Source organism: Choloepus didactylus, chromosome 7 (assembly GCF_015220235.1).
Source record: "Choloepus didactylus isolate mChoDid1 chromosome 7, mChoDid1.pri, whole genome shotgun sequence".
Classification (NCBI taxonomy): Eukaryota; Metazoa; Chordata; class Mammalia; order Pilosa; family Megalonychidae; genus Choloepus; species Choloepus didactylus.
Genome location: NC_051313.1, coordinates 75,576,018 through 75,589,040, shown reverse-complemented (window position 1 = coordinate 75,589,040; position 13,023 = coordinate 75,576,018). Strand labels below are relative to the sequence as shown.

The 13,023-nt window shown below is 38.9% G+C and overlaps 1 protein-coding gene across 4 annotated transcripts in view; it reads left to right on the top strand.

The window, feature by feature from the left end:
* The window catches only part of MEI4 (meiotic double-stranded break formation protein 4), a 613,415-nt gene that overhangs the window by 341,543 nt on the left and 258,849 nt on the right, over window positions 1-13,023 (top strand). For all 4 annotated transcript variants that reach the window (XM_037843991.1, XM_037843990.1, XM_037843988.1 and 1 more), the window contains exon 3: window positions 2,051-2,586. In XM_037843991.1, coding sequence (XP_037699919.1) covers window positions 2,051-2,586 — 536 coding nt within the window. The remainder of the gene's footprint in view (window positions 1-2,050; window positions 2,587-13,023) is intronic.

Below are 13,023 nucleotides of genomic sequence, written 5' to 3'. Positions count from 1 at the left end.
ATTTTGCGTTCTGTTGTCCTCCAGGACACTGATTCGCTCTTCACCTTCCTCTAGTCTTGTACTATGAGTATCCAGAATCGTTAGTTTGGTCAACAGTTTCTTTTATTTCCATAAGGTCATCTGTTTATTTACTCTTGAATTTCTTCTTTATGCTCTTCTAGGGTCTTCTTCATGTGCTTTATATCCTGTGCCATGCTTTTCTTCATGTCCTTTATATCCTGTACCATGGTCTCATTTTTCATCTTTAGTTCTTTGATAAATTGCTCCAAGTACGGTGTCTCCTCTGATCTTTGGATTTGAGTGCTTGGGCTTGGGTTATCCATATTGCCTGTTTTTTTCATATGCTTTAAAATTTTGTGTTGTTTTTGGCCTCTTGGCATTTGCTTAACTTGATAGGGTTCTTCTAGGATTTGGAGACCAATTAAAACTCTTATCTCTAATTTGTCAGGGCTACAGCTTTGTGGAGAACACTTTCTCTAACTAACCAACAGGTGGCATCTGCGAGCCACCTATTCCCCTCAAGGCAGTTCTCTCCCACTTTGTCTTTGTGGTGAGTGGGGGTGTGAGTCTTGTGGGGTCCAGTTGGTGCACCAAGCTTACGTGTGTAGTTGGTGTTGCCTGCCCTGTATATGGGACGTGTGTCTGAGTGGTCAGGGAGTGGGAGTGGCTCTAACAATCAAGTCTCCCTGGTGTTCCTGGAGATTTAAAGCTGCTGCAATAGTCTAATCCTTCAGTTCAGTCCTGCCACAGTTTGTCTCTGCCACTGACCCACAACTCCTTGGTATTGGCATATGGCCCCTGGGACATGTGAGTGGCTCCCTCTTCGAAGCCATGCACCCCCAGGTCCTCTTTTGAGGGATGACTGTTCTATGTAACAAGTGAGTGCTGTCTTCCCAGGGTGGTTCTGGGCTGCAGGGCTGTGTAGGGAGGCTCCCAGTCTGCTGAAATGATGGCTGAATGGGGCTTTGTTAATTCACACAGCTCCGCCTTCCCAACTCTGGGATAACCAGCTGAGGTTGCAGGAATGGCTGATGTCCACACCCGATTTTGTGGTGTGTGCATGTGTTGTTGGAAACACTTCCCGTTACACTGGGTTGTCTGGGGCAGCTCTGGGCTGTGGAGCCAGTGCCTGGCAGGAGTGTTCCCTGCCCACTGGGAAGATGGCTGTGAGGGGATGCCCCCCTTTTCTTGGGAAGTTGTGGTGTTTAGCAAATTTTCTCAGCCACTGGACTTATTGCCTTGTGTCTCAGGGCTCTCTTAGCTCTGCTCTTGTCTGGGCCCAAATTGTAAGTCTTTGAGGCTTTCTGTAATGGGCTTCTTAGAGTAATTGCTTTATAAAGAGAAAAAAAAAAAAAAAAAAAAGTAAGGGGCCTCCTTGCAGATCTAATGGACTATTGAAATCCCAAGAGACAAGGAGATTAGAGCCATTAGGGAGTGATCAAGGGAGCAGAGAAACCGGCTTTTCAGACAAAGAAACTCGACTTCTGGATTTCCATATGAGCCTGACTCTGCCAGAGCTCTGCCCTTCCCCGTTCTATGTTCACTAGAATTCTAAAAAGTCTCCACTTTTATTTTTGGGTTTTCCTTGCTGTTTTTGCTATCCCTATCTCCTCTCCACCGGGCTGGCTGCTCCGGTATTCTTCAGAGTCTGGTCTTGGTCTATCTATGTTTGGAGTTTGGATCAATAGAATGAGTTTCTGATAAGAGCTGCAACTGTAGTTCTCCCTTGTTCGCAGCACTGAGGGCCCCTCCTCCCATGGGACTGAGCCTGGGAGAGAGGGGCACAGGTCCTCTGGCCGCAAAAACTTACAGATTTCGCTGATCTCAGCTGTTCCATGCGTTCATGAGTGTTGTATGAAGTATGCCCAAAGTCAAATTGCTCTGTGGTGTCCAGTCCACGCAGTTCCTGGCTTTCTGCCTACTGCCCTGGAGGAGTAACTAAAACATACACCTCACCACTCTGCCATCTTGCCCTGCTCCCAGTGACAAGTTTTTATATCAAGATCTTTTAGATACAGAAACATAACCTTTCTATTTTTTTCTGTTTCAGGAAACCCAACTTCCCAGTTTCAAACTCAGGAACCTAGAAGTTCTGAAAATACATCAAGTCTGCTTGAAGATTCTGGATGTGATTTATCAAGTGAACAGAGAACTGAACCTTCAGAGATACCCCAGCAATATGTGGAAAGCTGTACCCTCACACCCTTTCCATCACTGCCTATTATAAAAAAACATTGTGCCATGCCTGAAAATCCTCTGTCTTCTCACATGCAATTTTTGCAACATCTACTTGAGCTGAAGAGCTTGGCACAATCAGGTAGTCTGAAAACAGACTTAAGCCAGTTTGAAAATGACTCTTCCACAGTATGTGATTCTGTTTTTCAGTTGCTGGATGGCTTGATCACTTTTTACAAGAATCCCAAACTTCCTTTTTCAAGCTTTTGGACAGAAGCTGTTTGTACTTTGGCTAGACTGATGAATGATTATAACTTATCTAATCATATTCTTAAAAAGTGTTCCAAGAAGTTGGAAGAATTTGAGAAAATCCTGCTACAGGTTATTTTAAGAAACAACCATATTAATCGAGTAAGTATTAAAATTAAAATTTAATACTCCAATTCATGAAATAAAATGTCAGCAATTTTAGTGAACATTCTCATTGGTTAGTTTCTATTGCTGTTTCTTTTTCTTGTGGCTCAAAGAGTGGGTTGTTCTTGTGTAGCTAGCCAGTTTTTTATCTCTTTTTTATTGTCACATCTATACTTCTGGCTCCGATTGCTGTAGCATTGTTTTTCACATAAGTTGCCTCTGTTTCAGGTTTGTGCTTCTCCTACTTTGAGTTACCTTCCATATTTTATGGGTATTCTTGAATTCTTCTCCATTGTTAGATGTTCTTTTGGCCTACATTTACTTCCTGTTATTCAAAAAATCTCAATACTTTTCAATATTAATACTGATGGTTTCCTAATCTATAATTTTTGTGAGTGTTATGTTCCTCATATTGTATTACCTGTACTGTATTGAATTTGTGCTTTTCTCAATTTGACAAGCACAAATCTTGAGGTCAAATAATATTTTCCCATTGTTTTGGAATTTCCGTTGTAAGTGGCATAATGCCCCATGGACACTGCAGATGTGATGTGGGTTAATTGACAAAGTTGGCTGAAGGACATATATTATGAGGCTTTATGATGTTTTTTCTTCTCTTATTTATTAATATTAGTTAGAAATGTTGACTCAAGTGTTCTTTTTCAATAAGTGTCATTGAGATAACCTGAGGTGGTTTTGTCTTCTGGCTCTTGAGATATAGTAGAGATTTTACTTTTTACATTAATTTTTATCTTTTTCACTATCTGTTCTTTTGTTTAGGGAAACTCCAAATGCCTCTCTGTTTTAATCCTTTTTGATTGATTACTAAAAATATTACATAGGAGACTAAAAGGTCTGCCTAACTTATATTCTGTATTTCACTGTAAGAAAATGTTGTTGGTCATTGTTTCTTTTGATATGTTATTGTAAAGTGAACTATTTGTCGAGAGAGCCATGATCTAATGCTTAAACTTTTTGTACAGTGTAGGCTTTACCTTAAATATTCATCACTATGACAAAATTTGAACTGATAACATAATTTGTTGAACATATCTTTGTTCTTTCCTTCTCTTGTAAGGTGTGATTTAATCAATATTATAGAAGACTTTACAGTTAAGCTTTTAGTAATTGTCAAATATATTGAATTTTCTGTCCAGGACACTGAAACTTTTTTTTTCTGTCCTATATGATCATTCAGGAATTAAAAATCAGATTTTCTGTAGTGGTATCTGAGATATATAATCTGCTTTTTAAACATCATTAGATGATTCAAAAGGTTGATTTTACTTAATAATTTTCCTTTTTTTGTATATATTTTCTTTATTTTTTAAAAACTATTTTAAATGTGTATTACATGATTGAGTCTCCTAAATACTGGCTTTCATATTCTTTACCAGTTACCAACCAGTTGATGCAAATATTTTTTCAGTGTAGTCTTTCTCTGACTTGTGGACTGGAGTTTGGGGTGAGTTACACCTACAGAAGAGCAGCCTTGGGAATTCAGGGGGGGTGTGTAGAAGCAGCTCATTATGGTACAGATTCAGTCTGAAATGTTATCTACTGTGCCATTCACGAGAGTGCCAGCCATTGCTGAAAAGTTACTCAAAAAAGGAAGAACCAGTGACTGAATGGCTTTGGTCCTTTCTTAGAAAACTCACTGTTGCACTCAGAGTAAGTAGAATCAGAAAATGTTCACTGCATTTAGAATTAATATAATGATTTATAACTGAATTTTAATGTCATTCTCTTTGGGAATTTTCTTTTCCTGAGTGTGCTGGTTTGAATCTGTTGTATACCCTATAAAAGCCATGTTCTTTTAACCCAGTCTTGTGGATTCAGACTTAATGTGGGTGGGATCATTTGATTAGGTTGTTTCCATGGAATTGTGACCCACCCAGTTGTGGGTAGGACCTTTTGATTACATTATTTCCTTGGAGATGTGACCCTGTGACCCTGCCCATTCATGGTGGGTCTTAATTAGTTCATTAAAGTCCTTAAGAGAGCTTAGGGAGGGAGAGAGCTCAGAGCTGACACAGACCCAGACATTTGGAGATGCTAAGCTAAGAGATGAAGTCCAGAGTTTGCCCCAGAGAAGCCAAACGAGAACTCACAGAAGCTTAAGGAGAAAGCCACTGGAATCAGAAGCTGAAAGCAGTCTAACCCAGGAGTGAAGGACTAGCAGATGCCACACATGTGCCTTCCCAGCTGACAGAGATGTTCAGATGCCATTGGCCTTTCTTCAGTGAAGGTATCCTCTTGTTGATGCCTTAGTTTGGACACTTTTCATGGCCTTAAAACTGTAAATTTGTGAACTAATAAATAGTCATTGTAAAAGCCAATCCATTTCTGGTATATTGCATTTCCAGTAGCTTTAGCAAACCAGAACACCAGGCAAAGGCATCTTAGAACAAACCATCCAAATTGTTGGCATCACTGTCATTCTCAGTATCATCATCATTTTGACCATCATCATCATCATGTAGATAGTTGACAAAGCTTGATTTTTTATTGGAAAAATTGACTGATGCTTGTTCTTTTTTGCTTTTATTTGTTTAGCTTTCCTTAAATAATCAAAATCTCAAGAATATATTCTGAAGTGAAATACAAACTAACTGTAATTACTGTATTTTAGTAGATACTATGCATGAAAAGTTACAACAAAGTATCATAGTTAAGAAAAAAATTCTACTTCTTTGAAAAAATCCTGTTTCTGTAGATTAGAAGAGTTTAATTAAATTGTGTTGTTTGAAAACTTGAGCTCTGCTGTAGATTTCATTTAAGTGAACTTATGTTTGTATAATGTGATAGGAAAATAGTGTCTTTTGATTAATATTCTGACAGAGGGATTTTATGTATTTATAATTAATGCATAGCCAGTTTTAAAATACAATATAATTCTTCAACAGCATGTTTTTAATATACTTAGTAGTAAAATTATTCTGGCTATAACTTAGATTTTCTTTAATGATTAATAAGGACTTGGGACTTTCAAAATCTTGAGGTTATCATTCTGAATATTAGTTCTTTGTTAGGGCTGTATGTATTGAAGGAGTAGGAAGTTGAACTGAATTCTGTGGACTCCATGATATAACTTGGGGATTGTTTTGAACAATTCCTTGATATCAGTTTGGTTGAAATTATTAAGTTCAGGGAAAAATAATTACTTATGCTTAAGGATTTGGATAAATCCTATTTATTTTGTGTTATTTTAGGCATTTTCCATTACATTTATTAAATAATGAATAATATGAACATGAAGGTAGAAACTACAATGGCATTCTTAATAGATATAGAAGATATGTGTCTTGAAACTAGTTTGCTTATGAGAATCTGCCATAGGCTTGCTGTAGGTATCCTGGGAAGTGTTTTGACTTAATTCAGGAGTTGAGCTCACTTCTATTTGCAGGCTTCATAATGGCATCTTCCTCATCAGACTGTGTACTTGTTTGAGTTGAGAAAGTTTATCTCTTAGGTATTTAATACCTTTGCTTGACTGACATCCTTACCTTTCCTACCTTTCTAGACCTCACAGTGTGTCTATTTCTACAATTAGAAACAGCATGGACTAATCTTAGCTTTGTAGTGCCACTTATTTCTTTACAGGCCAGGAAACTGTCCTAGAAGTTAATACCAGAATGGTTATGGTTCAGTTTACAATTTACAATATGGTTCAGTTTACAGTTTTGTTTTATTTGTCTTTGACGAGAGATAGGAATTATTATATTAAGCTAAACATCAAAATATTTAGATAACATTGAGCTTTTACATATTTAACATATATTGCTAAATCTTAGAAATATAATACTAAATTACTTAGGAAACTTTCTCTTTTAGTTTCTTATTCTTTTTAATCACAAAACTCTCTTGGACATATTAGTTGTGAAATTGAAACAAAAAATTGACTGTCAAGTAGACATTAAATTAGAACATTTTGTAGGTGTGGTAGGCAGAATAATGGTCTCCCAAAGATGTCCACATCTTAATCCCTAGCATTTTTGAATATATTGTTATATTGTTATATTGTAAGGGAGAATTAAAGTTGCTAATCAGCTGATCTTGAGAAAGTGGAGATTATCTTGGATTATCTGGGCCCAGCGTACTCACAAGTATAAGTGAGTCCTTATAAATAAAATAGGATGGTAGGAGAGTCACTGTCCAACTCGGACAGAAATTTGAAGAATGATATGCTGCTGGCTTTGAAGGTGGAGGAAGGGGCCATGAATCAAGAAATGCAGATGCTTCTAGAAACTGAAAATTCAAAGAAAGAAATTCCCCCCCCCAGAAAAGAACACAGCCCTGCCAATTCCTTGATTTTAGCCCTTTGAGACCCACCTTGGACTTCTGACTTGCAGAATCAAAAATTTTATATTGTTTTAAGTCACTAAGTTTTTGGTAATTTGTTGTAGCAACAATAGGAAACTAATGTAGTATGTTTGCCAATTTTACATTGTTTTCCCATCCATTATCTCATTACATTTATGAATAACTGTGTGAGGTGAGCACCATTGCCATTCTTATTTCCATTTGATAGTTGAGGAAAATAAGGCTGATGGAGATTTGATCAAGATCGTAGAGTTAGTTAGTAGCAGTTTGAGCTTAGGAGGCAGTTTTAGCATTGGGTATAGCTCTTCTTCCTGCCTTCATTCTCCCTCTCTCCTCACAATCTCTCAAATTTGGTAAAACTGATCCAGGTTATATCTTAAATACAGGTGTTGCCTATGTACACCCCACCCCTTCTTTACTTTTGTGATCTCTGTGCTCACCCCTTTCTATCTAGATTACTGCAGTAGGCTCCTTTCAGATCCCTGACTCCAGTCTGACCCCCTCTAATCCATCCACCTCATCATTTTCAGAGTGATCTTTAAAAAATGCTGAAAATCCTTCAGTGGCTTATTATGAATTTACAAGAAAAGAAACATTCTTTGCCTTAGCCTATAAGGCTCTTTCCTACTCTGCCCTATCCACCATTATTTTCCTCCACTCCATCCTGTGTTATTTTTACAGGGCTGCTGTAACCAAGTGCCACGGACTAGTTGGTTTAAACAACAGAAATTTATTAATGCAAAATTTGGGCAGAAGTTGTTATCAAGGTGTCAGCAGTGTGATGTTTCTTTTTAAAGGGAAGAATCCATTCCATGCCTCTTCCTGGCTTCTGGTGCATGGCTGGCAGTCCATGATGTTCCTTGGCTTGTGGCATAACTCATCTTTGCTTCCATCATGTGGCTTTCTCTCTCTGTCTTACTGACTGTGCCCAAATTTCCTCTCCTTATATGTCCTTATAGGGCATCAGTCACATCAGATTAGGGCCCAACCTATGAAGTTTGGCCTCATTTTAACTAATAACATCTTTAAAGACTATTTACAAATAAGTTCACATTCACAGGACTAGGGGTTAGGGCTTGAACATGTCATTTTGGGGGACACAATTCAATCTATAACATGCCCTAAGCACTGTAGCCAGATGAAATTATTTGTAGTTTTCCAAGTACTTCCTTTTCTGTTCCTCACATCTGTGCCTTAGTACCTGTTAGTTTCTTGGCCTAGAATACTCTTCTCACCTTCCTTCCCATCCATCTTACTAGTTCCACCAATCCTTACACATTCAAGTCTGGCATCATCTCCTCTAAGAAGCCTTCCCTCCTACTTTGCGTCCCTATTACTTTCCTTCTGCTGATTAAGACTCTCTCATATAAATTCACCACAGTACATGTCATCCTGCAGTCTTGTCTATCTCCTCCACAAGAATCCAGAACCCTTGAGGCCCTGTAATGTGCCTTACTTCAATTTGTAGACTCAGTGTTTCCAGCAGAGTGCTTGATACTTAGTGCTCAATATTTATTGGTTGAATTAGGTCAACTTTGAATAGCCAAAGGTAAAATTACTTTTTAAAGTATAAGAAAGTCGGAGGTGGGGCAAGATGGCAGACTGGTGAGCTGTATGTTTTAGTTACTCCTCCAGGAAAGTAGGTAGAAAGCCAGGAACTGCGTGGACTGGACACCACAGAGCAATCTGACTTTGGGCATACTTCATACAACACTCATGAAAACGTGGAACTGCTGAGATCAGCGAAATCTGTAAGTTTTTGCGGCCAGGGGACCCGCGCCCCTCCCTGCCAGGCTCAGTCCCGGGGGAGGAGGGGCTGTCAGCTCCGGGAAGGAGAAGGGAGAACTGCAGTGGCAGCCCTTATCGGAAACTCATTCTACTGATTCAAACTCCAACCATAGATAGACTGAGACCAGACACCAGAGAATCTGAGAGCAGCCAACCCAGCAGAGAGGAGACAGGCATAGAAAAAAAACAACACGAAAAACTCCAAAATAAAAGCGGAGGATTTTTGGAGTTCTGGTGAACATAGAAAGGGGAAGGGCCCTGAGGCGCATATGCAAATCCTGAAGAAAAGCTGATCTCTCTGCCCTGTGGACCTTTCCTTAATGGCCCTGGTTGCTTTGTCTCTTAGCATTTCAATAACCCATTAGATCTCTGAGGAGGGCCCGTTTTTTTTTTTGTTTGTTTGTTTGTTTGTTTTTGTTTTTTTTTTAATCCTTTTTTCTTTTTCTAAAACAATTACTCTAAGAAACCCAATACAGAAAGCTTCAAAGACTTGCTATTTGGGCAGGTCAAGTCAAGAGCAGAACTAGGAGAGCTCTGAGACAAAACGCAATAATCCAGTGGCTGAGAAAAGTCACTAAGCACCACAACTTCTCAAGAAAAGGGGGGTGTCCGCTCACAGCCATCATCCTGGTGGACAGGAAACACTCCTGCCCATCGCCAGCCCCATAGCCCAGAACTGCCCCAGACAACCCAGTGTGACAGAAGTGCTTCAAATAACAGGCACACACCACAAAACTGGGTGTGGACATTAGCCTTCCCTGCAACCTCAGCTGATTGTCCCAGAGTTGGGAAGGTAGAGCAGTGTGAATTAACAAAGCCCCATTCAGCCATCATTTCAGCAGACTGGGAGCCTCCCTACACAGCCCAGCAGCCCAGAACTGCCCTGGGGGGACGGCACTCACCTGTGACATAGCACAGTCATCCCTCAACAGAGGACCAGGGGGTGCACGGCCTGGAAGAGGGGACCACTTGCAAGTCTCAGGAGCCATACGCCAATACCAAGGACTTGTGGGTCAGTGGCAGAGACAAACTGTGGCAGGACTGAACTGAAGGATTAGACTATTGCAGCAGCTTTAAAACTCTAGGATCACCAGGGAAATTTGATTGTTAGAGCCACCCCCCCCCCGACTGCCCAGAAACACGCCCCATATACAGGGCAGGCAACACCAACTACACACGCAAGCTTGGTACACCAGTTGGACCACACAAGACTCACTCCCCCACTCACCAAAAAGGCTAAGCAGGGGAGAACTGGCTTGTGGAGAACAGGTGGCTCGTGGACGCCACCTGCTGGTTAGTTAGAGGAAGTGTACGCCACGAAGCTGTAGATCTGATAAATTAGAGATAAGGACTTCAATTGGTCTACACATCCTAAAAGAACCCTATCAAGTTCAGCAAATGCCACGAGGCCAAAAACAACAGAAAATTATAAAGCATATGAAAAAAACAGACGATATGGATAACCCAAGCCCAAGCACCCAAATCAAAAGACCAGAAGAGACACAGCACCTAGAGCAACTACTCAAAGAACTAAACATGAACAATGAGACCATAGTACGGGAGATAAAGGAAATCAAGAAGACCCTAGAAGAGCATAAAGAAGACATTGCAAGACTAAATAAAAAAATGGATGATCTTATGGAAATTAAAGAAACTGTTGACCAAATTAAAAAGATTCTGGACACTCATAGTACAAGACTAGAGGAAGTTGAACAACGAATCAGTGACCTGGAAGATGACAAAATGGAAAATGAAAGCATGAAAGAAAGAATGGGGAAAAAAATTGAAAAAATCGAAATGGACCTCAGGGATATGATAGATAATATGAAACGTCCAAATATAAAACTCATTGGTGTCCCAGAAGGGGAAGAAAAGGGTAAAGGTCTAGGAAGAGTATTCAAAGAAATTGTTGGGGAAAACTTCCCAAATCTTCTAAACAACATAAATACACAAATCATAAATGCTCAGCGAACTCCAAATAGAATAAACCCAAATAAACCCACTCCGAGACATATACTGATCACACTGTCAAACACAGAAGAGAAGGAGCAAGTTCTGAAAGCAGCAAGAGAAAAGCAATTCACCACATACAAAGGAAACAGCATAAGACTAAGTAGTGACTACTCAGCAGCCACCATGGAGGCAAGAAGGCAGCGGCACGATATATTAAAAATTCTGAGTGAGAAAAATTTCCAGCCAAGAATACTTTATCCAGCAAAGCTCTCCTTCAAATTTGAGGGAGAGCTTAAATTTTTCACAGACAAAGAAATGCTGAGAAAATTTGCTAACAAGAGACCTGCCCTACTGGAGATACTCAAGGGAGTCCTACAGACAGAGAAACAAAGAAAGGACAGAGAGACTTGGAGAAAGGTTCAGTACTGAAGAGATTCGGTATGGGTACAATAAAGGATATTAATAGACAGAGGGGAAAAATATGACAAACATAAACCAAAGGATAAGATGGCTGATTCAAGAAATGCCTTCACGGTTATAACGTTGAATGTAAATGGATTAAACTCCCCAATTAAAAGATATAGATTCGCAGAATGGATCAAAAAAAATGAACCATCAATATGTTGCATACAAGAGACTCATCTTAGACACAGGGACACAAAGAAACTGAAAGTGAAAGGATGGAAAAAAATATTTCATGCAAGCTACAGCCAAAAGAAAGCAGGTGTAGCAATATTAATCTCAGATAAAATAGACTTCAAATGCAGGGATGTTTTGAGAGACAAAGAAGGCCACCACATACTAATAAAAGGGGCAATTCAGCAAGAAGAAATAACAATCATAAATGTCTATGCACCCAACCAAGGTGCCACAAAATACATGAGAGAAACACTGGCAAAACTAAAGGAAGCAATTGATGTTTCCACAATAATTGTGGGAGACTTCAACACATCACTCTCTCCTATAGATAGATCAACCAGACAGAAGACCAATAAGGAAATTGAAAACCTAAACAATCTGATAAATGAATTAGATTTAACAGACATATACAGGACATTACATCCCAAATCACCAGGATACACATACTTTTCTAGTGCTCATGGAACTTTCTCCAGAATAGATCATATGCTGGGACATAAAACAAGCCTCAATAAATTTGAAAAGATTGAAATTATTCAAAGCACATTCTCTGACCACAATGGAATACAATTAGAAGTCAATAACCATCAGAGACTTAGAAAATTCACAAATACCTGGAGGTTAAACAACACACTCCTAAACAATCAGTGGGTTAAAGAAGAAATAACAAGAGAAATTGCTAAATATATAGAGACGGATGAAAATGAGAACACAACATACCAAAACCTATGGGATGCAGCAAAAGCAGTGCTAAGGGGGAAATTTATAGCACTAAACGCATATATTAAAAAGAAGAAAGAGCCAAAATCAAAGAACTAATGGATCAACTGAAGAAGCTAGAAAATGAACAGCAAACCAATCCTAAACCAAGTAGAAGAAAAGAAATAACAAGGATTAAAGCAGAAATAAATGACATAGAGAACAAAAAAACAATACAGAGGATAAATATCACCAAAAGTTGGTTCTTTGAGAAGATCAACAAGATTGACAAGCCCCTAGCTAGACTGACAAAATCAAAAAGACAGAAGACCCATATAAACAAAATAATGAATGAAAAAGGTGACATAACTGCAGATCCTGAAGAAATTAAAAAAATTATAAGAGGATACTATGAACAACTGTATGGCAACAAACTGGATAATGTAGAGGAAATGGACAATTTCCTGGAAACATATGAACAACCTAGACGGACCAGAGAAGAAATAGAAGACCTCAGCCAACCCATCATAAGCAAAGAGATCCAATCAGTCATCAAAAATCTTCCCACAAATAAATGCCCAGGGCCAGATGGCTTCACAGGGGAATTCTACCAAACTTTCCAGAAAGAACTGACACCAATCTTACTCAAACTCTTTCAAAACATTGAAGAAAATGGAACACTACCTAACTCATTTTATGAAGCTAACATCAATCTAATACCAAAACCAGGCAAAGATGTTACAAAAAAGGAAAACTACCGGCCAATCGCCCTAATGAATATAGACGCAAAAGTCCTCAACAAAATACTTGCAAATCGAATCCAAAGACACATTAAAAAAATCATACACCATGACCAAGTGGGGTTTATTCCAGGCATGCAAGGATGGTTCAACATAAGAAAATCAATCAATGTATTACAACACATTAACAAGTCAAAAGGGAAAAATCAATTGATCATCTCAATAGATGCTGAAAAAGCATTTGACAAAATCCAACATCCCTTTTTGATAAAAACACTTCAAAAGGTAGGAA